This window comes from Struthio camelus, chromosome 2 (genome assembly GCF_040807025.1).
Source record: "Struthio camelus isolate bStrCam1 chromosome 2, bStrCam1.hap1, whole genome shotgun sequence".
NCBI classification, from domain to species: domain Eukaryota; kingdom Metazoa; phylum Chordata; class Aves; order Struthioniformes; family Struthionidae; genus Struthio; species Struthio camelus.
Genome location: NC_090943.1, coordinates 25,780,613 through 25,807,499, shown reverse-complemented (window position 1 = coordinate 25,807,499; position 26,887 = coordinate 25,780,613). Strand labels below are relative to the sequence as shown.

Genomic DNA, 26,887 nt, shown 5'->3' with positions numbered 1-26,887 from the left:
TCACCTCATATGCCTGTAAGTCAGATGATAATTCCTGTTGGAGAAAGCAAAATTCTTTGCAGTTATTATATTCTTTATTACATGGTTTTGCACTGCTGCTATAAATGAAGGTGTAAAGAAGAAGACACAGAACCAAAGATGTCAAAAGTATCCTCTGAAAAGTCATGGAGCTGTCTTAGCCTTGAGTTTCAGGACCCAGAGGTTGCTAAAATCAGACCTTATGACCCAGGAGCACTTTGCAGCTCCCACTTCAGGTCCATGCTTCCATGCTCCAGCCACCCCCAGCTCCATGGCAGAAATGCCTTCCTTCTCCCCACCTCCCCAGTGCTCTGATTTCCATGGGAAGGGAGGTTTGTAAGCCAGCTATGGCTTACAAACCATAGTTGGCCAGTCAGCCAGTTCCCTAAACTGCACACCTCGGGGACGAGGGTTGAGAGGTCCAGCCTTCAGGTGGCTTTAGGCACCTCCATGCACACCAGAACTGTAGTAGCAATGCTGAGAAATGCTAAATTTTCCATGGAGCTCAGATAGTTGCTTTTTGTAAACTTTAAACTTGAAGAAAGGCACTGGTATCACAGTCTTTTTTTTAACTGGTACTCAGCTACAAGCAGCTATGTCTGCCTTCCTGCCCACCAGTACCTGTGGAACAACATCCCAAGCACTGCCATGATCTTGCACTGTTGTTTCCCTCTGGCATGGCCAAACGCACAGCACGCTTCAGCAGGATAAACTTCAGGCTGATCCAGCCTTATAGCAGGAAAGTATTGCTTTGTGTTGCCTGGACCTCTTGTGCATCTGGATGCCTCTGAAAACACTGCCAACGGGGCTTATATCTCCAGAGCCGACAGGACAAACTGCTCAGGTATGTGGAGCAGTCTATCTGTGTCTGCACAGACCTTTGCACAGAGCAACAGGGATCTATGTTTGAGAAACAGGGCTGAAGGCAGAGAGGCCGCAGCTTACAGGGGTAAGAGAGAAACTGAATGCCTGAGAGAGGACTGCTTTCTGGATAAAGATCTAGCTTATGTCAGTAGATGAAGACAAAATGAACAGGGGAAAACTACTATTCAGTTGCTCTATATAGTCTGCAGAGATGGTAACTTCTATTTTCTCTAGCTAAAATTAGAGAAATATGAAATTATCCAGCTACTGGTGATGCCATAATACCACAGAGGGGCATGGAGGAAGTCTAGGGGAAGCAGGCCACACGGGGTCCATGGCTGTGCTCTGTGAAGAGCGCTAGAAAACTGGCAGTGAGTATCTCCCACCATGGTCACTTCTGCTCTCCTTCATGCACGTTTGTCAAAAAAAAAATCAGGATTTAAAAAAATCCATAAAACATTCACAAGGAAAAAAAATGCTGAGAGACTCAGAGTAGATGTTCTCAGCCTTATGAATCCCAAGACAGGTGCCTCTAGGCACTGATCTGGAGCTACTGAGAGCTGCCTTACCTGGGAATCAACGTCCCAAGGAGGTTAAGAGGTAGCTCTTGATCGTCCTGACTTCTCACCATGGACAAACTCCCTTGGATGGGGCTGCCTAAGGGACAGAGAAGGCCAGAACCCTGCCGCCTGAGGTCTGTTGAGAGTTTAACTACATTCCTCAGGAAATTTTAAAGTCTGTCAAATCTGCATGTTTCTGTGGCACGTTTCTATCAGCTCTGACATCCCATACTTTACTCAACTAGAACCCCGAGGCAGAATATCCGCAAAGTCCTCTGTAAAGCTCTTTGACTTTCAGTTCCTTGGAGAAGAACAATCGTTACACCACGTCTTAGCTTTTTCCTGTCCCCTTGTACCTCCTCCCGCACTGTCCACTCGCCAGGCCTATCACACAGTGATGTGACCTCCATTCCTTCCACCATTTCTCATTCCCTGCAATTTACAATAAAATGGGTAAATATGTAAGACAACATTTTTTCTTGGTCCAAGAAAGAAAATTCTTTTTTAATAACGTAGCTGAAGCTGTAAAATGAATCAGAGAATCTCCCCAGAACTAACCTACGTTTTCTGTCATCCAAGTAATATTTACAAGAGTGTAAAGATATTTAAACTGTAAAGTTCCTATCCTCCATGGAAAAACACAGGTAGTCTTATTAACGTGTTCTGCTTGAAGAAAGGGCAAAGAAACACATTTGAGAAATGTCCTTTAGTGCCGCTTGCTATATTTTAGCTGTCACCATGAGCTGTTCGGCATCACACATAAAGCATTCATGAGGAAAAACAGAAACAGTTTCTACCTGTCAAGGAAGCAAAGAGCAATGTGAAAACTGGTACTACGGAGCGCAGGTACTGTAAAGCAATGCCATTTCACTTCTTTGACAGTTAGGATGATAATCAACAAAGCAAATGGACCAACACTCAGAATAGAACTCCTAGCGGTATTTTTTGCTCTCTAATGGCATACAGCATGTGTCGAGGAAGTAGAGAAAAGAATACAAAAAATATAGAGAGACATAGCTGAGAACTCATCAATAGGAGGTGAAATCCGAGAAATCAGAAGCATCTACTGTCTGAGCAGGGAAAGGGTCTCTCCCAGCACATCCCCTCATCAAAACAAAAAAACTGCGCTGCCAGAGCTCCAGTTCTGACTCTTAATGGAATTTGTCAGCTACGCTAGTTAGACAACAGGGCTGCACACTGAGCCTGCAAACCTGCAGTTTTCCTCACCAATAACCTGTGCCAGCCTCCTGACAGGCACACAAATATTTTCGACAGGTGGCGCACAACAGCATGAAACTGAGGAGGTACCTAAATGAGAGACCTAAACCCAGCAGGTGTGCTTGAAAATTAACATTGCTTTACACAGGCGATTGCATTTTTCATGTAATTAGGTGCTTAACTGGGCATCCAAATATAGGCACATGCAATAAATTATGATTTATTTAATAGAAATCTTGTGTTTTGTCCTTCACCTGTGGCCAAGATCACTGCCATGGAATTATATTTCATTTTTAGAGTCATGTTCTATTCTTTTTCTGGCTTTTTTTCATGTTTGTGTGTGTGCCATATCCACTGCCATATCCAAAAGTAACCCATTCTTTTTTTATAAACACCTACAGAGAATATTAAAAGATGACAAAGTAATTTTCACTGTTATGGAAAGATACACTTGTATAACCAGATTTAAGTCATGTTGGCTCCTCTGTCTAAGACCCACTCAAAAACTGCTGAATCTGTTCTTTTCCTCCTGAACTCTAGTACGAATCATCAGGAGATCCAAATGAGTCGGTGGAATTACAAAGGTATAACTGAGAATAGAGGCTGATATAGAGGAAGTGAAGTCCAATTAAAAGGCAAAAATTCTGCCAAACAGCAATATCACTTTGAGATAGAGCTTTGGATGGATCCCAAATTATAGCAATGAGACTGGGTCTTCTGTCATAGTAAATCTTTTATATAGCAAATGATTCCAATGATTCTCAGCTCTGTGAAGACCTGAGAGTCTAATCAGGCGGTCTTTAGCTGACCCAAGTCTGCCTGTGGCTACTTCATTGCTGCCATGGTTCTCTAGCAAACCTACCTTCTTCACTAGATATGAAGCACCAACGGCCAGATACCTGTCCTTTAATAATTTCAGCTCATTCCTAATGGGGGGGAGGGAGAGAAGGGGAGGGGTATAGAAGGTATTAAGAATGACTGTCAAGATATAGACCACTTTTTGTACACATCTAAACTAGATGAGAGAAAATGGGTGCTATCAATCCGTCCTATGTATTACAGATAATATTCACATCTACAGATTTCATAAAAGAACACACTGTATTTCTGGCATATGCAACAGAAAGAAAGTGGAGGAAGACATATGAGCATTTTCTAAACAATTGACAAGGATACAGAGATGAGTTTTCGGATTCTGCATTTCAGAATGATTAATCTGATAGGGGATATACCTAAAAAAGTAAGAAGGTGTGCCGAGAGTACTGAGTAAAATGTAAAGACACACGAGGAGAGTCCTGAATCAATGAGCAGAGATGTGTGTTCTTTCCACACTTCTAATTTCTTGCTGTGGCCATTTCCCTGCCTGATTTCCCATCCATCATTCTGCAGTGGGTCTCTGGCTTCAGGAAACATTTTTCTACATTGCTTTCTCACTCACTCACTCTCTCTATCCGAGGGCGAGAGGCAATGCAGACCCGGAGGAGAGGGCTGCTTCTCTCTTTTAGCATTCTGCCCGGGAACACGTTTGACTCACTGAACAGCTCTACCTCACGTTCTGAATATAGCTTCAGATGCTGGGGCAAATAAACGTTGCTGTAAGCGATATATTGAGAAGCAAATCCTGTTCTTATTCACAGTGGTGTAGCTACATTGATGTAAATAGAAGGCAGCTTTGAAAGGAATTTGTTAAAATTCCACCTAACAAGTTGGAAAACAGTAGGTCAGTATCAGTTAAGAGACATTTGCGACTAACTTTCAGACTTTTTTTTCAGAATCTCATTTGCACTCAGTGTATCCTCAGAAATATTCAGCACTTTTTATAATGCACTGCAGCCCCAGATGAAAGTGTGATAAATGCCTTTGCTTACTTCAGTCAGCATTAGGAATATGTGGCTTGCCATATGCAGAGAACCTTGTCTGAATGTAAAAGTATAAAGTATTGAGAGTGTTTGAGGGTCTGATTAGCTTTAATGATTGATTTTTCCTCTTCTGGAAAGCTTCTTAATTCAGTTCTAAACAAATTCCCCACAGAAGGGTTAAATGCTGAAAAAAAAAAAAAGGAACATGATTTTCAATAATTATTCACCTTCCTCTAACCCTAACTCTGAGAAGACACTGAAACCGGTTACATTATTTGTAATATGACTTCACACTGCAAACAATCAAATGAGGATGATAAAGTTATTAGAGAACATAATTAGGCTCCAGTCTGAAGATTACAGTATTAACTGTCTAGGTGGAAGCGGGGAGACAGCAATGCTTTTACTATGGCAACTGAAATTCTAAAAATAAATTGGAAAGGCTATTATATACAGGAATTAACCATGAGAAATGAAACTTAAAAATTAGCTGATAAGTTTTCATTTATTTTACTCATAAATAGCTACAGATCACTTTGAACTGTGTAGCAGTGACCATTTTTTGGAGTAGATTGTGTTATAGTCAACTTAATAGATTAGATATTGCTAACAGGAGTGAACGGGAAGATACAGAGAAAATATCTTTGCATGACTGGGTTAGGGAGCCGGCTGACAGAGTAGAGGGGAAAAGCCAATCCTCAGACACGGCCTAGAGAATCCATGTTAGTGGATGAGATGTTGATCACTGATCCAACTGGAAGGATAGGTTACAGATGGCTGTTTGGAGGGCTTGTTTGCATGTGTTTTCATAGAAATTCCTGCTTTATATTTATAGAAAGATGAAGGTCTGATCTAGTGCAATAGGTCTTGATGTCAGAAAGCAGCAAGATTTACTACTGCTTGCATGTGTCTTTTCTTTGTAAGCTTATCTATCTCTCTGTGGTGGCCTTCAAAAATCTCCTTTCCCCTTGAAGAGGTGAATGAGAATGACCTTCTGAACAAGGAAAAAGATAAAACTGTGTCCTGAACTTGATGAAAATCTCTATTCAAAATGGGCATATATCTCAAAGATACCTGAAGAACTACTTTATCAAATGGAAGGGTGCAGATGTTTCAAAACAGCAGCATTTCTGGTGCCTTTATTGATATTGCAGTAGTGACTACGACTGCAGACATGAAAATAGCCAGTAGAAAAATTTGAGTAGGGACAGTGGATGGGAATCATGCAGCTTTGTTAATGAATTTTTAAAAATGCTTCAAATACGTATCTGTGAAATCTGATCAAAATAAAAACTCCATGCTTACTTCAGAGCCAAAGATCTATATGCTTAAAATCAACCAAGGAGTTACTATGCTCCTCACGGGAGTCAAGTCATAAAACTCTTGAGTCATAGCTACTGAATTGGTTTGTTTTGATTTTTCACTCACAAAGCCTACTAGTTAGAAGACATTTCAGGCATTAAAGGATTGAAGAACTTAATATGAAATCAATTTCTTTATTGTAAAGAAATTTGCAATTGTGTTTTTATCAAGTTTGATTATTTGATGAATAAACTAATATATTTATCGGTTAGGTCAAGACAGACTAGGTCTAAGTCTCCCTAGTGTGCTATATTTGTGCTCCTAGTCCTGATATGTAGAGATATGACTAGGATCGGTACTATTAAGGTAGTTCATCTGAATTTTTCCCAACAGGTGTCTGCTTAACTCATTCTCAAAAATGAGCAGTAAGGAGGCACTCTCTCCAGCTGGGCACCTCCAGTGCTTCACTACCTTTGTAATGAGGAAGATTTTCTTACTGTTCAAACAGATCTGCAAATGTTCCTGCTAATTAAACTGATTTCATCCACTTTCCAAGGTATGAGTTTGGACTAATGACTTTCAGGGTATGTTTGCACAGCTCAGGAAGGCTCAAGTAAAGCTGAAGCAGATGGATTTCATAGGGGCCATTTCTATGGGGGAGAGGGTAGAAAAAACATTTTGTGGCAACAAATCACCCATTTTATGGCCTGAGTTATCTGTGGATTCAACATATGCTTCATTTGATCACCCACATTTGTATCAGTTCCAATGAATTTATGGTCATTTGCTCCAACAAGTGGGCTGGTATACTGTAAAATTTGATTCGACATATCTTGTGCCATTTTGAAACATGGTAATTTACTTAGTAAAAGCAATGTATTTGAATGATAAGAAGCTTGGGGTCGGGACTGGCTTTTCATTTCGTGGTTATATAGTACCTGACTCATTGGGGTCTCTGGCTCTGCCTCTTATATACATGCAATACACATATTATGAAAAGCATCTCATACATTATATTTCTTTTTCCTTCTCATGTAAGCAGACTGAGGAGAGGAGAGTACCATTATAGATCCACTGCAGGACTTCCACCTAGCAAAACCTTCAGTACTTCTTTCAATCCAATTTAAAAAATGCTTAAGCCTTCTCCACATCTTTTGAAGCCATTCATCTCACCATTAATATTCAGACTTTGTTTTTCTTTGCTCTAATTGTAGCATGTAAAATACAAAATTAGCTACATTTTAAGGAAAAGAGTAAGAGTCTGCCTTATGAAAGAATCCTCAGGATGAGTCTAAAGCATCACCTTAAAACTCCTTCTCCATGGTCATCAGATTTTCGGAGTAACAAAAAATGACATAGAAACATAGTACAATACATCTTACAGAGCACCTTCCATGCATAGAGCTCATGCTTCTTATTAAACAGATGTCTTTGCCATGACATCATTTTACAGATAAAGAAATCAAGGCAAAGAGAGATGGAATGACTTGCTAAGAAGAGCAGGGAGAAACCTTACTCAGCACATACAGATAGACCTTTTTTTAGCACCTCTCATTCTTTATAAACCCATTCAAACAAGAGGAAAGACATCACATATCTGAGTTAAGCCTGAATTCAATTTAGCTTTATATTCAGTCCATTCTTGACAACTGTGGTAATGATGAGGTAACTATGATAAAGCATGAAAGAATAAACCTATTATAAAGCATCATGCTAGGTCCGTTGGTTTATGTAAAGAGAAGTTAAATCACCAGGTCACCATACAGTGACTTTGAAGTGCTGTACCAGAAAACAAATGTATCACTAAAAAGAGTCATTTTAATGTGTACCTGAGATAAATATAATTTTGGTGATAGATGCCTTTCACTGCACTTGAGATGAAAATTAATTGAATCAGGAAAACAGTGAAAAATAATGCATAGACAAAGGATATTCAAAACAACTGTAAGTGGAAGCCTCATCAAATGTCTCAAGGAACTAAAATACTGCTTTTTCTAACAGGATGTAGCAGCTATCACTAAAAAGCCTGTTAGATTGTTTTTTATTCAGTCAAAAGCAAAATATTCTTTCTCTTTTATTAGCTTGAAATAGACAGGTTTCTTCTGGAGTAGGAGAATTAAAGGCAATCAGGAATTTGGCTGCAATACTATAGCAGAATGGCTGCTCTAGGGAAAGGAGAGTTAATAAATGACATCTCCCTGCAGTTCTTGTCAATAAAGAAGGCCACAAAGGACTATTGTAATCACCCGATCCAAACTTCTCAATAACACAGAGGTCCTGATTTGCTATCTCGTAACAGAGGAATTGATAAGATGAAGTTACTTTCACAGATCTATTTTACAAAAACTATATTAACTGAAATTAATTGTATTAACATACTTTAATCCTTTGTGGAGCCTGTATCAGTCATTACACTATTTTCCTGGCATTGATGTCAGGATCACAGATTTTCTTGTTTATTGTCTTTAAGAACTAGCACAACATTATCCAGCATCTAGCTCCATGTAACTTCCTCTAGTGCTCTGAGACTTATTAAAAATCAGCTTTAATGATTAGGAGAGTTTATGGCCATTACTTTCCTAATTAATAGTTAGATGTTGGTTATCTGGAGCTGCTGGTTTAAAAGTATTTAGCTTTAGATTATGCTGTTTAACATCCCTCTTAGCTATTGATAGTGTGGTACTTCACAATCACCATAAACATCATAAATGTGACTACATTGTATAGCTTTGCCCCAAGTATAGAACAGAAATCTGTAATGAAAAATCTTTTTTACATCACTCCTGTCAAGAAACTCATTTCTATTTGAATCAGAAGATTCTTTATGTCCTCAATATACTTTCAGAAACCTTCTTCTTGCCCTCACCTCTGATGACTACAACTTTTCCTTTTGCTCTTTTTACTTCCTCCATCAGTTGTTTCCAATTTTTTAACTTCTGATTTATGATCATTACCATCCATTTTTCCTTTCTTTCATTTGTTATAAATTTAAACCCCAAAGAACTGACTTTCCTTCTAAACGAGATTAGCTGTTCATAACCCATTGGCTCTTCCTCAGATATGAGATTTTGGTTTTAAAACCACCTATGAAAAGCTCTTTAAAATTTCCCAAGTATCTCTCACATCTTTCCACCTGAATTCTTTCTCCCAGTCCATTTGGCTCATTCACATTTATGAAACTGGCATCTTTAAAGAAGTGTAGGTTGCAGGGGCTTTTTACTCCATTTGCATTCATTAAATACAATCAGATCACCATCATTTTATTTTCTCTAAATTTCTTATATGCCTGTGTTGATCACCATTATGCTAATAATGTATAAGTTAAAAAACAGCTTTTTAGAGCCCCATAATGTGGATGAGTCCAGATACGTTAGCCTGAAGTATTTTTATGCTATGCTAGTCAGAAGGGAGGCCCACAGAGGCAGCAAATCAGGTGGATAATCTGTTAATTTTAATCTCCACATACATGGGATTGGGATAGCAGTTTATGTTCCAATCCTTGCTTCTTCTGCAGGAGAAGATGAACAGATGTCCCATTTTTCCCAGAGCAATTCACTCCTGCAGTATCCTGATTTAGCCTTTTCATCATCTGAGACAATCTTCTGACAGCATGTCTCAGTAAACTATAATCATTAAAAAATTGTTATTTTGATTTATGCTATTTATTCTTTTATTTAATACTTTTCCAAATTCCTCTCACATAATTATTATGTCCTGTCTCCTTTGATTTTAGTGTCCTTTCTTCCAGCTACTTCACCTATCCATCTCACTTCCCAGTTCAGCAGCATTTCTCTCTGAAATAACAAAAGCAATAAGGTGCTTCTAAGCAAATTCAGTGTGTTATGGAAAAAGATGACCAAACTCTGCAGAGTGAATGATGCTTTAATTCTCCTGTTTATAAGGCAATGATATTTTGGCCTATCTAGCGCCCTTTTTATTGCCACTTGCTTAAAATATCACTTATTTGCAATTTGTTATTTGTATTTGGTCCCCTTGAACTCGTTACCAGTTTTCTTGCAGCCCTGAGTGCCTGAGGCTTTACTAAGAGAGGGAGCGAAAAGCCTGCCCATTGTCAAGACATGCGGTTCATCTCACTGGTGGAAAACATCTCACTGAGCTGTAGCTTGACACCCTTCAAGTGTGATTCCATAATTTAAAGTTAATTTGTTACTGTTCTAGGAATAGCTCCCTGGAGAGAGACTGGAAACGAGCCTGATGCACTTTTATGAGAGCAATCCCAAAGCACTTCTCTTAGGCCCTTGCTTGCTGTGGAGCCATGGAAGGTAATATATTTAATGTCCCTGCACAACGTCTCTTCTCACCCATCCTCCAGACTGTCTGTCTTTGTATTCACTCTTACATCACATAATACTGTAAACACACATCTAGTTTTTCATGTAGGCATGAAAACTTTTTAATATTATCAAGCTAATCGGTCGCTCACTGCCTCTAAAATATTATGTGACATTACTCAAATTCTTTGCCTGTCACTTAATATAAACACCGTTTTAAGCAAGCTTTATTCTATTATTGGCTCCCAGGAAAATTTTATTTCCGTAAAATTTCAAATTGATCTTTTATTTGTACAATGACTTCCTATTCTAGTAACTGATGTTTTTCTACAGCCCTGAATTTGAATTATTTCTTGCAAAAAAGATTGTGAGTTCACATACTCAAATAGAACAACAATCCTTTTAAAATAGGTGCCAACATAGTTACAACATGATGATAGTGACTTCATGTTCTTCAGACTAGGTGGGACAAAATGATACTGTAAATTATTGTGGAGCCAAGGAGCAGTAGGGCAATTGAATCATATCTCATCATTTATTTCCTGGAAAAAAAATGCTATTCTTTTTCCAGGTATTATTGGTTTAGCTTTTTAAAAGACTTTGTACAGTTTAATGAACTTTCTTTAGAAACAGAAATTGTTATATCAATTATTGTGCACTTCTCTTGTATGCCCCATCATGAGATTTATTAGGCTATAACTTGCTGTGTTGCATGTATGCGGGTCCAATTTATGATTATTTTCAAATTCCAGTCCAGAATCTTCATTTTGCTTATTAACCAAGCATAGGAATATTGTGGTGCACATCAAAGATTATGCTATGCTAAATTTCAAAATGCTAAAGGAATCAAAATCTGTCCTGGGCTATTGAGAGCCATAATTACCTGGATGAATTGAATGCCTGGTGCAACCCAGACTCAAATGATATGAAAGTAACTGCAGAGCTCAGAAAAGATGGTCGTTAGGAGCTCTTGAGAACAATGAATCTTTTTTAAAAGTAAAGAACAAGAGGAGATTAATTTGAATATTCTTGGGTCTCCTGTGAAGTGTAAAAATTATGGTATATCTTTTTAGTTTTTATACACAAATATTGTTAACCGTGTAATTTATTAAATTATATTATTTTAACCCAAATGTGATATTACTTTATCCAATAACTTCTCTATAATCATAATTTGATATTCTTATAGTACCTAACACAACCAGATCCTTGTTTAAGACTGGAGGTCCGAGGCAGATTCACAATAAAAGCAATAAGTTATTCTGTTTTTGCTGGTTATGATTTATTACCTTGCAGAATGTCACAGATCCTTAATGGACAGCATGAATACAGAGCACTTTTAAACATCACTATTTGAAAGTGTCTGTTTTAATGGAAGCAGAGCTAAGACTCCTTCAACACACTAAAGTATGAAAATAAGTAGACAAACGTTAATTACAAGCAGAAAGTCTCCGATGGAGTTCCAGGGTTTTTTCATCAGTTCCTCTATACTTACACATTTCCTTAAAGAACCAGAATTTCTGCTCTGTAGGAAATTTTGAAATTTGGGATTTTTTTTTTTTATTATTCCTAGGAGAGGTAAATATTTGAAAACTTACTAAGAAATGAAAATTTTGAGTGTTTCCACTTGGGGTGAATTCATCTAAATAGCAAAGAATCATAATGCCCTAGAGTTATAATTTTCATTCTGCTGTTTTCTATCTTAAGAATAGCGAATGTGCATATGTTACAATTAATATTTTTAAATATTTTTAAAACTAACTCTGCCGAAACAAAGTATTTCAGTCTTTATGAGCCATTTCAATCTGGTTGAGACTAAATGATGTGAACCTTTCCCCTGAAAAATTTTGCTGAACTCATCCTATTCCTACAAAATGTTCTGCTTTAAACATAGCATTACCTGATAAGAAAAGTGTTTGGCTGTCAGTTTTTGGTTCAGAAAGCATTCAATTTTTACTGTTCCATCACCTTTGATAATATATCTGTTTGGTGTGACATAAATGTCATTTACATTTCTCTAGATATTCCTTTGTAATTTAGCCTGGGAAAAGGTGTTTAAAGAGCCCTCATCTTTTTTAACGGCTCCTGGTGGAGTCTAATTATTATGAAATTGCTAAAGCATTGAAATAAAAATTAGTGTGGGTTACCTTTTTTATTTTTCCCTTGGAGACAGGCTAAAAGTTCTTAATTAATGCTTTTTACTAAGTATGGGTAATAAACAACTAATCCCACCATTTTCATTGCTATCTTGGTGATGCACACATATGTTTCTGTTTTGCTTTTAAATATTTGTTTCTGCCATAAATACCCCTTAAAGACGTTAAAGGTACATTATACATTTCCTCAAACACAAACAAAGTTGATGAGCATGACTTTAAAGCTCCAAAGGAATCAATTATGCAGCTACATTCTTGCACATTAATTACTGCATGCAAGATACAGATGGTCAAAAATGAACAAAAATATAATAGATGCAGATTCCAGACAGATGTTGCAGGGCCAGATACACCTTTGTGCATGTCAGTGGGATTAGGACAATTATTCTCTCTCCAGATGAGGAAAGGATATGAGTAAGAGAGCACCTCTAAAAAGTTTTGGAGAAGCAGATAGAAAATAAATTTTTCCATTAGTATTTAAGGGTATAGCATTTTACTCGGGAAGTCAATTGCACAGTACTTCCCAAAGCTGACTGTGGCAGAAAATGGGTCCAGGTAAGATATTTATAGACGTGTTATAACCCGCATAACAGGTTCCTTAATCTTGCTGAATAGCACCTTATTCCAGAAGTCACTCCACAGATAGGAATGAAAGTATTTGTGAATGGACAGTAACCAGAGAGGATCATGGCATCTCAAAGCTTTCATCCCTATCACCTTTTTGAAACCAGACTTGTAGAGTATAACCTTAAGATTATATCAATTATTCTAAATCCAGTGATTTCACTAAAAAACATGCAAAGTACGTCGTCCATAAGGAACATTACCTAATGTTTATCAGTCCTCTGAAACTTGGTACAGGAAATACACTTGTACATCTGTCTCCAGCCTTGCACAGTTCTTATTAGTGTACGGTGATTAACTATTTTTACATGAATAGTAACATTTAACACAGAAGTAGAGAGAAGACACCCTGCATAGTTCTGTTGCTTTTATCGCTATTATTGACATTTGAAAAATGGAAGAGAGATTTCTGAATACAGACATTGAAAAAAGAACAGTAAAGCCCAATATGCTTCACCTTGCCCACTAAATAATACAGATAAAACTTCATTATGACTGCCGTAGAGGTTAACTGAAACCAAGAATGATAATTAAAATATAAATATTTAGGTTCTTCTTGTTTATTTCATTTATTTATACAATATCCTACATGCTGCATTTATTAGCATTTCATAACTCAGAACCAAAGAGGAATATGTTGATTTCAATCACTTCTTTTTTACAGAGTATGAAAAAGAGGTTTGATAAGGTCAGAATATTGTTTCATTGTTTTGGAACAGAATGTTTCAGAAACTCTTTTTGTTTCAAAATTTATTTGAATTTATAATTACCATGTAAAATAAATCAGACAAGAATTGACTTGTTTTTGAGAATTTCTTCCTTGTTCATGTTGGAAATGGAAGCAAAGTTGGAAACAGTGGAATATTCCTTCAGAGATGTTGAATTTCAAACAGATTTACTGCACCTTCTGTCAAAATCCAAGCAAAAATACAATTCTTTGTGTTCTAGGTGCAGAGTTATTAAGCAAAATTCAAATCCCAAAGGGATATTTTTGAGCAGAATTTCATATTGGTCACTATTTAGTCTGGAGTTTGGCATCATTGTTCTTTTACAAATCTAACCCTTCAGATTCCTTGCTTATATGAATTGCTTGAATAAGCAATTAATTACATTGAATTCATTATATTTCATCAACCATTCCTCCTACTTGAAAAATTAGTTATAAAACTTTGGCAATTAAAAAGTGTACCCTCTGAGAAGAATGGAAAGGACAATAACACAAGCATTAATATAGAGAACTTCCTCTAACAGACATTCTGGTTATTGCTATGTCTTAAATGCCAGAATTTGATAATACACTTCCGTAATTCCTTATATAACGAAATACTTAAGAAATATCTTACAGTCATTGGACCACCATTAACAGCTATGAAATTAAGCACCCCGTGGGTCTTTTTCCAATTAAAAGGGGGTTAAATTGCTAATTTACATGTTAATTAGCATTCATTCTAAAGAATACCAAATGTAATTCCGTAGCATCTAGCATTTAGGAATTTAGCTTATCTAGACATTACATTTAAAAGAAGCTCTGCATTATTTGCAAGAGATTTTCTTTAAGAACTAATGATTATAAAGGAAGCTTATTATTCTAAGCAATGTGTAATTTTACAAAGATGAATACTGCTAATTTATTTGCTTTATCACTGAGTAATGAGAAAACAGCAAAGCATTCGCAGGGCAGCAGGTGCAGGAGTTCTTAATAAGGCCCACTGACCTGCACAGATTTATAAGTTTAAAATAAAGATTTGTTGATAGTGACATTTGTCTGGAATCTGTTGCCTCAAGTCATGCCCAATCACCAGACAGTGCTCAGTGGTATTTGATAAGGTTGCTTCTGCTACTCTGGAACTACCACGGTAAATGCGTTGTTTGCTGTAATGTGCAAGTGAAACATCTCTAACATAGCTATAAATACTAGCCTTCTCTCATAACGTTTAAGAAAATATTGCATGATATTATAAACCGGATATTCATTTTTAAGATCACTTTGAACTGGCAGAATAAATGCTTGTTTAACACAGTGATAGAATTATCATATTGTATGCTGTGTGCTGCTCCTTTGCTTAAATGCTGATGTCACCCTGTACTGCTTTATGTTCCCTTTAGTTACATCAGTTTCTGTGATGTGACACAACCTGATTGTTTGTTTCAGTGCATTGCTACTTCCACATTTCAAAGATGCTGGATTGCAGGTACTTTGGATCCCAGCAGATGTGATGTAAGGATGCTTTAAGAAAGAGAGGATCTCCCTATTTCTAAGTAAGTGAAAGAAGTATTTAAGCCAAGCAAATGCACTACTTTGGTCTTATATTATCTATGAGCAGTAACAGATGGAATTGCACATGAGTCACAGTATTATACATTTTATTCTATGTTTTTTTTTTTTTTTCCAAATCCCAGTGATTTTGGATATCATATAAGTCCTTTTTTATGATTTTCAATATACAAAACACTTTTGTGCCACAATAATGTCTGAGGTGTTTTTGTTAACAAAGTTAGTTTTCAAAATACCCTCTAATTTTCATTTATCATATCTGGCTGATTCACCCAATTCCTCAGCTCTAAGTGCTTCCATGTCTGTGACTGACATTAGAAGCTGTTTCTGTCTCCTTTCTGTCTCCTCTTGTGCTTTACCCTGCCTGGCATTCTCTCCTCCTTATAGACCATTTCCTCTAGGTCCTTCCTCCTGTATCTTCTTGATTTTTTCCTCTACTCATATATAACTGTTATTTTGTCTTCTAATTTCACAATTATATTTCCATGGCTTTTTGTTCTTGACATTTCTTTCTCTCTGTCCCCTACACCTATTCCCATAATCACTTCCTAAATCTGCTTCTTCCTATCCTATTTCTCCTTCATTTCACATCATCAGTTCTTTTGTAGCCAACATCTTCATCCCCTGCACAAGACTGATTCCTTTCTTGAGTACTGTCCATTTTCTGCACTAAGTCAGAGAGTTTTTCTTAGGGAAAACAACATGTAACCCTGAGATTAAAAAGTGTATCAAAAAGTAAATGCATAGAAGTATCAAATTAGGTTGACCAAACAATATTAATCCTAGTGTCTTATGATTCCTTTATGTTTGACTTTCCAAATATAATATATTTTTACTATAATTTACTAAAGCTGGCGGCCCAGAGAGAAAGTTTTAGCCCAAACTCTGAGAGCAACCAAAACCTGCGTCTTAAAACACAGAGTGACTGGAAACCTTAATTATAGGCATCCCTGCCAGTTCTGTATCTAACAATCCAAACTATAGGGTAATCTAGTCTGTAATCAAAATTAATTTGAGTACAAAAGAGAAGCGTAAAAGGAATTAATTCACAAAAACAAATTCTGAAAAAATGAGAGGAACATAACATAACAATTTTAGCATAATTGTTAAAACAATTATGGAAAAGGCAGCATGAGAAAATGGAAACTATTCAGCAAGAAATTATCAAAGACCTGAAGGCCAGCCTGCTCTTTAGGGACAGTTACATTAAGAGCAAAAGTCTTTTTTTGCAAGGATGAGCAAGAATATACAAGTGTGAGAAAAGCCAAATAAAGTGAACAAACATTAGACACACCAGCAACATATGGGACTGCAAAATGCACTTATGATTAAAAAAAGCTAAGAAAGTGTAAAGTTGTAACAGAAATTACAGAATGTGATAAGGCACAAGTAACAACAAGAAAATTGTTGGTTTCAAAGTGAGCTGTGTGTATCTTTAAGGCAACAAGATACAGAAACAATAGGATAGACTATAGAAATGAATTTTTTGGTTTCAGCTTTGTTTTCACATGAAAGAAAAGAAGACAGATGTCAGAAATGTTAAGAACATACTGTTTCTAAGGAAAGAAAAAGATGTACTTAAAAGGAAAGAGCAGGAAAAAAATTGAATTAGCATATATACAGTGTAATAATGAAGAAAATAATAGGTGAAGAAACCCTTCAGTATCAAAACCCAATAATATTGGAGATAAAATAAACATGGTGATGAAGCAGAAGTGTCTAACAAGGGGTATGCATCCATACATGATCATTCTAAAGAATTCTCTAACAGTGACAGTTAAAACATTAACTGGAAATATATTTGTCTAATGCTAAAAATAAATGAGGATTTCACCGACATTAGGAAACAACATGTGCGGAAATCTGAGAACTTCTTAAGGGTATTAACATCATACCATAGTTACCATTGCTCTACTACTGTATCATATCTTTAATACAATTATGGTTCCACCTTTCTCACAAGGGATGTGAAGAACACGAAAATGTTCTAAAAAAAATGTATGTGTGTCTCTTAACAAGCATCAATCTAATTTTTCCAAGGTTACAGGAAGAAAACGCCACTGGCTGCAGACATCATCTCTCAAGAAATGCTGCAGTCTTCTGTTGTTTAGGCTGTTTCTTGTGGAGGACACAGGCACTGCATACTCCAAGTCTTAAAAAAGCTGCAATTCTTAATGGCCAGTGTCCTGAAGCAGAGAAACAGGAGCAGGGTCTGCAGTGACAGACTTTCACCTTTAACCTTGTCCACGTGGGAGTACAAGAAGAAGAGTGGGTCTACCTGTACCTTGAGGGGAAAATAAAGACTACATAAGCATGCATAGTCATAGAGATTCATGCCAGGGTAGCACTCTTCATTTATGTTTTTATAACTAAATAAATGATACTTTGTCCAGAAGAAAGTTTCTTCATGTTGCCTTGTTTGCCTTAGCTCCCAGATCCTGAAGTAAAATCTCTTGGATTGGTAATCTCTTGCCAAACCAGGTTCCTTTCCTCCAAATTAAAATTAATTCCTATTGGTTAATAGGAAAACTGTACCCAAGAGCCAAAATAAACAAGAAACATGAAGCTACTGGAAAAAAACATCCAACAGATTAATAAACAAAATCCTCAGTAGTACACTCATTTCTGGAGCTATCTCTGTGTTTAGTTATCTGTGCATTTTCTAGGTGGTAGATGTAATACCAGCTCAAATGTAAGCTAGCTTTGATGTTTAATAGTAGCTAAAGCTCTGCCTGAATTAAGAGTTTAAATACACAAGCACCATTGAGGCTTAATGGCACGTGCCCACAGCTGTACACACTGAGTCAGACTTTCATGCAAAAGATGTGCCCAAAAGCAAGCGTGCATGGATATAAATACTACGATACAGGTACCTATATGTAAACAAGGGTGGACTGAAAGTTCTGCTCGCCTATTTTAAAGTACTGCGTGTTTTAAGAACACTAACATTCAGTGTATTTTTTCATATGCATGAATATGATGTATTTAACTGTATCTCTAAATTTTGACGACAAAACCAAAACACCTGTTTTGTCACCAGAAGCCCCAAGATGGCAATACAGCCTTGTTTTTCTTAGCTGCTTATTTCTATTATTGTTATTGTCATTATTATTACACTGCAGTATATGGAACAGATTTGAGATTTTCTCCTCTGCTGACATCTAAGAGCCTTGCTGATTGCTAAGGATTATTTATACAAAAACAGAAAGCTCCAACTACTTCCACAGTAAGTGAAGGGATGAATAATATGAATAACCTGGAGGTATTAAAAGATTCCATTTAATAACATTAACCAAATAGACATCTCTGCCCAAATTTGGTTTTCTTTTATTGATGGAAGTGACTTAACAATGCTGTTAAAAGCTCTATGCTCGCATATTATTTTCAGCTTAGCCTGTAACATATTATACATGCACATGTATTATATTTTAAGGCATATATTGATTATCTACATGCTAATCATTTTTTGAACAAAAGCACACCAGGACTCTTCCAGCAGTCTTGTCCCTTCCAGTGTTCAGAGAGTTTCTATAGAGCTGAGCTAATCAGTCAAAATGCAGTCAACTTTTTTTTCCCCTCCCACAAAGAGCACTGAGAACAAGTGATAGCAAGCATCACTCACCTTGATGCTTGATAAGAGATACAGTGGGTTTATCAAATGTGCTACTGCCTATGACTGTTGCCCGGGTCTTTATAAAGTCATAGATTTCATAGCAAAGGAAGAAAAAAACAGGAAAAAGGCAGCTGATTTCAAGTGCGTTAGCTGGTACGTGCTGGGCCAGCGAGACATGCATGCGGCTGGCTATGCGATTGTAAAAGATCCAGATGCAGTGAATGAGTATGTTTGCAGTGAAGTCACCTGCTGTCCCTGCTCCAACCTTGTTGCAGTATTAACTAATTATTGTAGGCTTAACATAGGAGCCTGTGTAAAGCTGGATGGGAGGGAAGGCTTCTACTCAGAGATTGCAGGCTCACTTTATCCAGACTTGCACTGAGAGAAATCCATCCCCAAGAAGAAGTAATATTACTGAAAAATGTTTATAGAGTAGTGCAGTGGGGAAGATGTTGACAATATCAGTTAAGACTAACGCTGTCAAGACAACTAAAGAAGTAAGAGCTGCTTAACACTGAGTCAAAATTACTTAACGGTACATAAATATTTCAGACCTCTCCAGGGGCATTTTAGTGTTAGAAGATAATAAAGATATAGGCACAGATAATCTTAAAGGATCTGTGGTTCAGAAAATTTTCTGTCAAACTTTTTTTCATATACAGATGTTTGTACACATGTATATATATCCATGTAGTATATATACACATGTAGTGTATATATATGCAATGTGTGTATACATTTGAGTACGTATATACATATATTTAGAGAGAGAGTATACTGCTTGAGAACAATGTAACACTATAGAAAGACTATTTATGCAAACAAGCCCAGACTGTGATCACAATGTTTTGCAGCCCTCTGGGGACAAGGAAGGCACTGATTATCATGCCACCAGTTAGGTCCAAGATTCAGCACTTCCTGCTGTAACAACTGGTTGAAATCATAGATAAGGAAAAGGATCACAAAGTTAATTTTAGAAAACCATAGTAGTGGGAGATTGGAGTCATAATTCATTGAATAAAATCAATTTCCTATGAAAAAGAAACAAAAGGCCAATGACAAAGTACTCACTGCACTATCCCTTCTGCATTTACTTACCCATCTTCTCTAATTAGCTTTGCTACTTTGATAGAAATTTCTAAGTAGTAGCATTCAGATAAGAAATCAGATGGGAAGGACTACAACATATTGCTCTCAGATATAAAGAGTCCCTCATTTCAGTTTATCCTCTATTAGAAGAATCTTGGTCAGCGCATGTCTGTGAGGATGACTAAAGGATTAACTGAGGCACCTCACATTTCTGCTAGGAAAGAAAAATTATGCTTTAGGAGAAAGAAGATTTTCTTGTGGCTATGTAGAATAAACATTTTGAAACTAAACTAACCAAAAACACAGGGAACCATAAATTAAGTTGTTTGCATTTCAGATTAGTTAAACAAAGTAAGAAGAATAAAGGTCCTTCTGTGACCTGCCATAAAAGTCAGAGAAAAGGCTGCATCCACACTATACCTAGAGGCAAACTAATGCTGTTGCCAGATTTGGCTGAGTAGTCAAGAAGTGAGTGGGGAGAAAAGACTGAATTACCCTCTCACACCTGGAGGATTGCTAGCTAATTCCCTTCTAACTGAGCTTCTGAACTACATCTGAAAGGCCAGGATGGGGTGAGCTCGTACTGCCAGTTGATATTCTGTATGTGTCGTGCATTTCCATGCAGGCTGTGAGTTCGCGGTACCATCAGTATCGCAGCTTTTAGAGCACTGAACTTATCTAAAAACTAAAGGTAGCTTTGTTGCTTAAGCATCCCATTTTATGATGGTTAGTTGCCAAATCCTCCCCTACACAACCCAAACATAGATGGTGCATCAAAAAGATTGTTTTATTTTGCATAAGCTGGTCTTTGAGCGGGGGGTCATGGGGAAAAGGAAGGGCAGGAGTAAATCCACTTGAGTTCACATGCATCTCTGACAAGTAGGCAAAAGGCTGAAGGGTGAAACAAATTCTTTGTGCAGTAAATGGGGATTTAGAGGGATTAGAGTCACATGTTTGGGAACTGGAAATGTATTTGTTTTGTATTATTACCACCATTTTTATGGATTAATTAACAGAGTGGTGATGCGAGGAATTGCTGTTGGTTTAATACATAAATACATTAGATAAAGCTAGCTCTGTTTTGGGAGTGATGGGCAAAAAGAGGTCGGATTTACATCCATGTATAGGTGACTCTGGGTGGGTTGAATACAGCAGCATGGCTCAGCACGACTGATGGGCAGATGGTGGCCAAGTCATTAATGCAGTGCTGCGAGAGATGCACAGAGAAAAATACTGGTGGATTTATGTCCTTTATAACGCTATAATAGACAATAAGACCGCTTTCGGTGAGTGTGAGGAGTTTTGCCTTTAGTGCTGCTTGTGGTACTCCATATTTAGTATTTCTAGCCCTGTGAAATAAATACCTGCAGTTTCACATATGATTCATATACTTGTAAAGTAGACCCTGACCACTGTATACCCAGAAGTCTGATCACTTGTAAGACATTAATACATGAGCAGCTTGAACACTCTTCAGTTGGTGGTGATCTCATGAGAGAAATTTTTAGTAGACTTGTGTATAAGTGTGAATGTGTGTACCCAGGCACAATACAGTAGACGTATAAGAGAACAGTATCATACAAAACAAAAACAGTATAGGATATCCATTATCAAGACCAAGTTATATGTTGCAAAACAGAACAAACAGCCATTAACTTGTGAAGGACCTTGCAATTTTTGCCCTGTTCATGCTTAGCCAAAGTTGGTGCAAGCCCATCTCTGTGAGCTGGGGATCGCCAGTGAAATCCCCCCCGAGGGTTACTGCGCAGGCACACAAATGCATGAGAACGCGAACTGCACAATACAGTAGGAAAAAAAGAAAATAAGTACAGCTTTGGAATCCTTTTACATGTTCTAACTTCTTATGTGTTAGACTCTGTTACATCAAAGGTGCAGAAATGCTCATTCCTGGACTTTGCAAACCATTTTCTTAGAATTCCGACATGTTAACATTAATTAATTGCATTTTTCTTCCATGGTGCCAGGGGAAACATGGCTTTTGTTAAAATTATTGGAAAAATAGGATGTAGGAAGCAGATATAGCGGGATAGGAGGCATATGTGGGTAGGCTACGTCCACCATACATAGTACTGATTAAATTGGTACAAAAATGATGACAATTAGCAACCATTATCTTTTCCCAACAATGCAATGTTATGTTGTACAGTAGCAGCAGCTGTTATTTTGTATTACGTTCTGCAGGCAAGGTACAATGTATTCCACCCTGAGAAACATTACAAGGAATGGACTGCAAATTCAGAAACATATGCTTTAAAAAAAAAAACAAAACTGCTTTTCTACCCTTGAAACAGCCTGACCAGCTTGCAACAGCTTGATCATTTGCCTTCTGAATCTAAAAGAGGGACCTGGCTGTTTAAGGAAGTAATCCTTCCTCCTCCCTCTCGTTTATAACTCCACATTTAAATATATCAAATTCAGTGTGACTATCAGTGTTGAGCCCTTATCTAAAACTATAGACAGTGATCTTTCAGGCAAAGGGGGCTTAAAATAAATTGTGCTGATGAGGAAAATAATGAATAATTTACATTTGCTTTAAATGAAAAAATAGTATGTTAAAGTTGAAAATATCACGTATTAACGTGTCTTCTACTAGAATGAATTTAGAAACCTCCCACAATCAGAAAAAAGGGAAGATGACCTACTGCAATATGCATGGACATTTTTCAGGTTTACCTGCTTGTGAGCGTGGTCATAAGAATTGATGTGGTTGTCAAATTCCTGGTGCTTGTGGTACTGCTTGTCGCATAGTTCACAGTAGAAGTTAGCCTTCACATCCTCCAGAGCCTTTGCTGCGGCTTTCTCCTTCTCAGCATAGTCCTGCAAAGGCACAAGCAAAGGGATGTACTTTGATACGGATCCAGAGTTTGCGCTTTGTTAGCTTTTTGGTCATCCATATTAAAAATTCTAGATTGAACAGCACAAACAAAACTGCTAATTCACTGGTCTCCATCCTAATATCAAAATACACTCTGAGGAGGTTTTGGTCTTCAGTTAGATTTGATAAAACATTTCTCTTTCTTGGGTAATTATTCTTACTACTTGTCTGAGGTACTGTACGAAGCAAAGCAGAGAGGGATGAGGCCCAGAGGAATACCAACACTACACCAAGCAGCTCCCTAGCTGGGAGACTTGAATGGTTAAGAATAGATAAATCACCAGGTGGGCACACACCGGGTTAGCCTATCAGTCCTTCCAGTACGTTCAGTTTATGCTCTGCTGTGTCTGCTCTTTCAGTTGCCATTGCTTGGAAGAAAGAAACTGTAGTTATATAGATATTAAGACGGATTTTCTTTTGTTTTCCGCTTTCTGTGCCGTATGAAATATTCAGCAGGGCCAGATCGCAGCTGGATGTGGCTGGCAGGGGTTTCCCGTGTGGCACGGCAGCCTCAGCACGAGCACTTCCAGGGCCGCCCTGTCCCTTCCCCAGGGCCGGCACGAGGGGACACGCCAGCCAACTCACACCACACTCCTGCGAGAGTTAAGTACCTCGCCGCCCTGTGCAGACCATAACGTCTCCTGTAGGCTAGTACAACTCTCGCAGTGCTCTAGTAGAGGGAGAAAAGGTCCAGTCTCAGGAAAACACAGCTGAAAATAGGGAAAACATAACTTGTTTCTCAGTATTTCCCCTCCGTCTCTCCCTAATGCCCCAGGCAGTTCTACAGGAGAGTCCAGTGCTTTGTTTTCTATACATAGCAGGTACACAGAGAAAGCCTAAAGCGTAGGAGCCAAAACTTATTAACTCCACTGCACCTAAATGAGGGGCCTGATACTCAAAATTGTCAGTAGCCTTTAACAATTTTATTTCTTATAAAATCTCTTCTTTACATTATTGTTTATTATTATTAAACTTTCTTAAATGTTTTACACTGATACTTAAAAAGCAGACTTCTACCATAGAAAACGTGAACCAAAAAGTTGATAAAAGCAATTCATTTTATATTCATGTTGACAACTTGATATTACTGCAATATATGTCATCTATTGCCAGGGACTGCAGTAATTCATCATGAGCTGTATCACTTTACTTGCTTAAAGAAGGGATATTTTTCCCACCAGACTTCCCATGCTGTGCAGCTAGTGCTGTCTGGTATCCACCTGATTGTGTGGATACTCCGGCGTGTCACACATTCAGAGCACTCCCATGCCAAGCCTTGGCTTGCTCAGCTATGGCGCAACAAGACATCGCGTGGCTGGGACACCCCAGTGCCACCTAGGTCGTGCTGCCCAGCCATCCTCCAGGGACCAGGCAGTGGCTGTAGCAAAGATCATAGGGCAGACCTTTCCAAAGGGGAAGTCCAAGGACTTTCTTAACAAACGTCACAAGCTTAAAGTCTGAGACTTGGCCATGCAAAAGGGAGTGTTGGCTGCTAATGTGACACACGAGAACGCACAACCCTTTGGCCTAAGTCCTTCATGCCTGCCCTGGTCTTGACGCTGTCAAGCTGATGTCGTTAGGTTTTTCTCAGACAGTAGTTTAGAGGGTGGCATTTCCAGTGACATTAACTTCACCAAAACTAAACTGTCTAGGAGTTAGGTGTATGGTTTAAGGTAGTATCCTAAGCTTCCTCCATAGGCAATAGCAAAATGATAGCCACCATCAAACAGTGATTTATCCCATCTATTTCAGAAACCTATTCTAGGATGAGATGAAACTCTCTCTGGGGTTGTTATACCTTTCTTAATATTCACTTCTAAATCTCCCCATGGAAATTGCATGAACTGAATATCTTGAAGACAGGACTGCCTGAAATTTTGATTTTCCATCTTATCGGTGATGTCAATCACACATGAGTCCATCTCACATGAAAAACATCCAAATACATCCCCCCTCTGCATGCATGTAGGTTAGTAGACTGTGGTGTACTCAGACTGGCCATTTCTAAAAATAGGTAGCCTGAGCTAACTAATTTCTCCACTTGAGAGGCTGCTCAATAGTGGTAGCTAATGTTTGGTTGTATTAGGGGGAAATAGTCTCACAATTAAATAGTTAAATGGTTTTCATTAGTTATTTAAGTCTTCAAAGCCCATTAAAAAGTGATACTTTTCAGCTTATGCAGCAGACCCATTGTTTTATTAGCATTAATTATTCACTGGGCCTTTGGCATAATTAAAATGCATAAATTAGAATGTGGATGCAATAGCATTAATTATGCAGAGATGCCTTCCCTGGAAGTCAAGTGTTGGGGGCAACGTAATTTTATTCTAGACTGGTAAAAATGTAAGTTTTGAACTCATTGGCAATCAGCCAAAGCATAATTGTTTGTTTTTTTTCTGGTTCTGAACTGTCAATTAAATGTTTACAGCCTGCTCCATCTTCGCCTCTGTGGAAGGAGAAGCCTAATTGTTTGGGGTGAACACGCTGCATTACTCGCTGTGAAGCACAACTGAAACTGCTCTTCGTGAGCATTCCAAACTGCCAACTTTATCTTTCTCAGCAGAAATTAATACAGTTCCCTTAGCATAAAGATGTTTTAAAATAGCAACAAGGCAGCTCCCAGGTGCATCCTAAGATAATCACAACTACCTCCATTGCCTTATTGCTTAATTATGCTTGTCTACCATGGCAAAAGATATAATTTCCTGCTCGCTTATCGATCAGATGCAGGGAAATTGAATGCTACATCACATACTTTAGAAAGGTCATGGATTTTTCTTTCTCTGCAAAGGCATTCGAACTTCTGCCTCTACAGTAAACTGTGCATAGTCAAATGAATGTTCACATCCAGACTACTAATATCATCTTCCTTGGAGTACAGGCACCAGTGGTCAATTTTTGTATAATCAATGAGATCATGTGAAAGAAAATACAGGTGATCATAAAAGCCTGACTGCTTTTCAGCCCTCTCTTACCTTATTGAGGTAAAACAAGTATTTTGAACTGGGAGCCACAAAAGATTATGAGTATGTCTGTCACAGTTTCATGGACTTTATTTGGGTCATATGCCCCTTGTAGCCTGGACAGGGTATAGTTATAAGACAATGTAAGTTAGCAGAGCTGTGCTTGAGGCATGGATAGGTAACAGCAAGTGCAAGTCGATGTCAGTGATAGGACAGGCATTGTGGGTAAAAGCTCCTAGAACAAGCTCCACGGGGTTAACTACCTTCTGTGTTGCTGGACGCAGACAGTATTCCGTGTGAGAATAAATAAGTATGGAATATACCTGGTGCCTTTTTTTCCTAGAAACCTGCGAAATGGTTCCACATTATAGATCATAATTGCATTCACATCAGTTTGGCCCACAGAGGCACATAACAGTGATAAACGTTTACATATTGGATTCATTTAAAATGAATACTTCTATTGCGCATTAGACTGGAAGTGCTTTCACTTAGCAGTTACTTTTGCAGTCCGCTTCTTATTGCGAGAATGCAATTAATGGTATCTGACATTTCATTTTCTAATATAGGCAAAATCAATGAAAAATCCCATGTAACTGAGTTTTCTCGAATGTTGCCAGTGACACCTAGTCAATTAGAAATCATTTATTATATCCAGAGTCTGTAAGAGATATTTAATAGACTGCATAGCCACTAAAGTATGCTGACCTAGACAAAACAATACTACACTGCTTGCCTCAGGAATTGATAGTAAATATATCTGCTCTGTTTCACGTGGACCAAGGTGAAAAGTAGGTCAGCTGATACAGTCAAACTTTCAGAAGCAGTTTTGTATAAACCCACGCATTACTACAAATATAGTGGAATAAATGCATAGTGCTTGTAAATAGAACATGGGGAAAAATATAACATTATTAGCCCATTTTCCATCACCTATTTCTAAATTGGAATGCAAAACTTGCAACAGAACCGCTAACTGTTACATAAATGCAGAAAACTCAGTAAGTGATGGACTGTCGCCTCTTTGGGGACATAAGCAGAATTGTTTCCTATCTTAAATATAAGCCTGTGAACCAGATTAGATATGAGTGCCAGCGCTAAATACTATTGAAACTACTGAAGTGCCTCTTTTTTCAAGGATTCTCAGACTAGAGGATA

The 26,887-nt window shown here is 37.7% G+C and overlaps 1 protein-coding gene across 2 annotated transcripts in view; it reads right to left on the bottom strand.

The window, feature by feature from the left end:
- ZNF804B (zinc finger protein 804B) overlaps positions 1-26,887 on the bottom strand; it is a 324,788-nt gene that overhangs the window by 7,054 nt on the left and 290,847 nt on the right. For both annotated transcript variants that reach the window (XM_068934732.1, XM_068934731.1), the window contains exon 2: positions 22,565-22,708. In XM_068934732.1, coding sequence (XP_068790833.1) covers positions 22,565-22,708 — 144 coding nt within the window. The remainder of the gene's footprint in view (positions 1-22,564; positions 22,709-26,887) is intronic.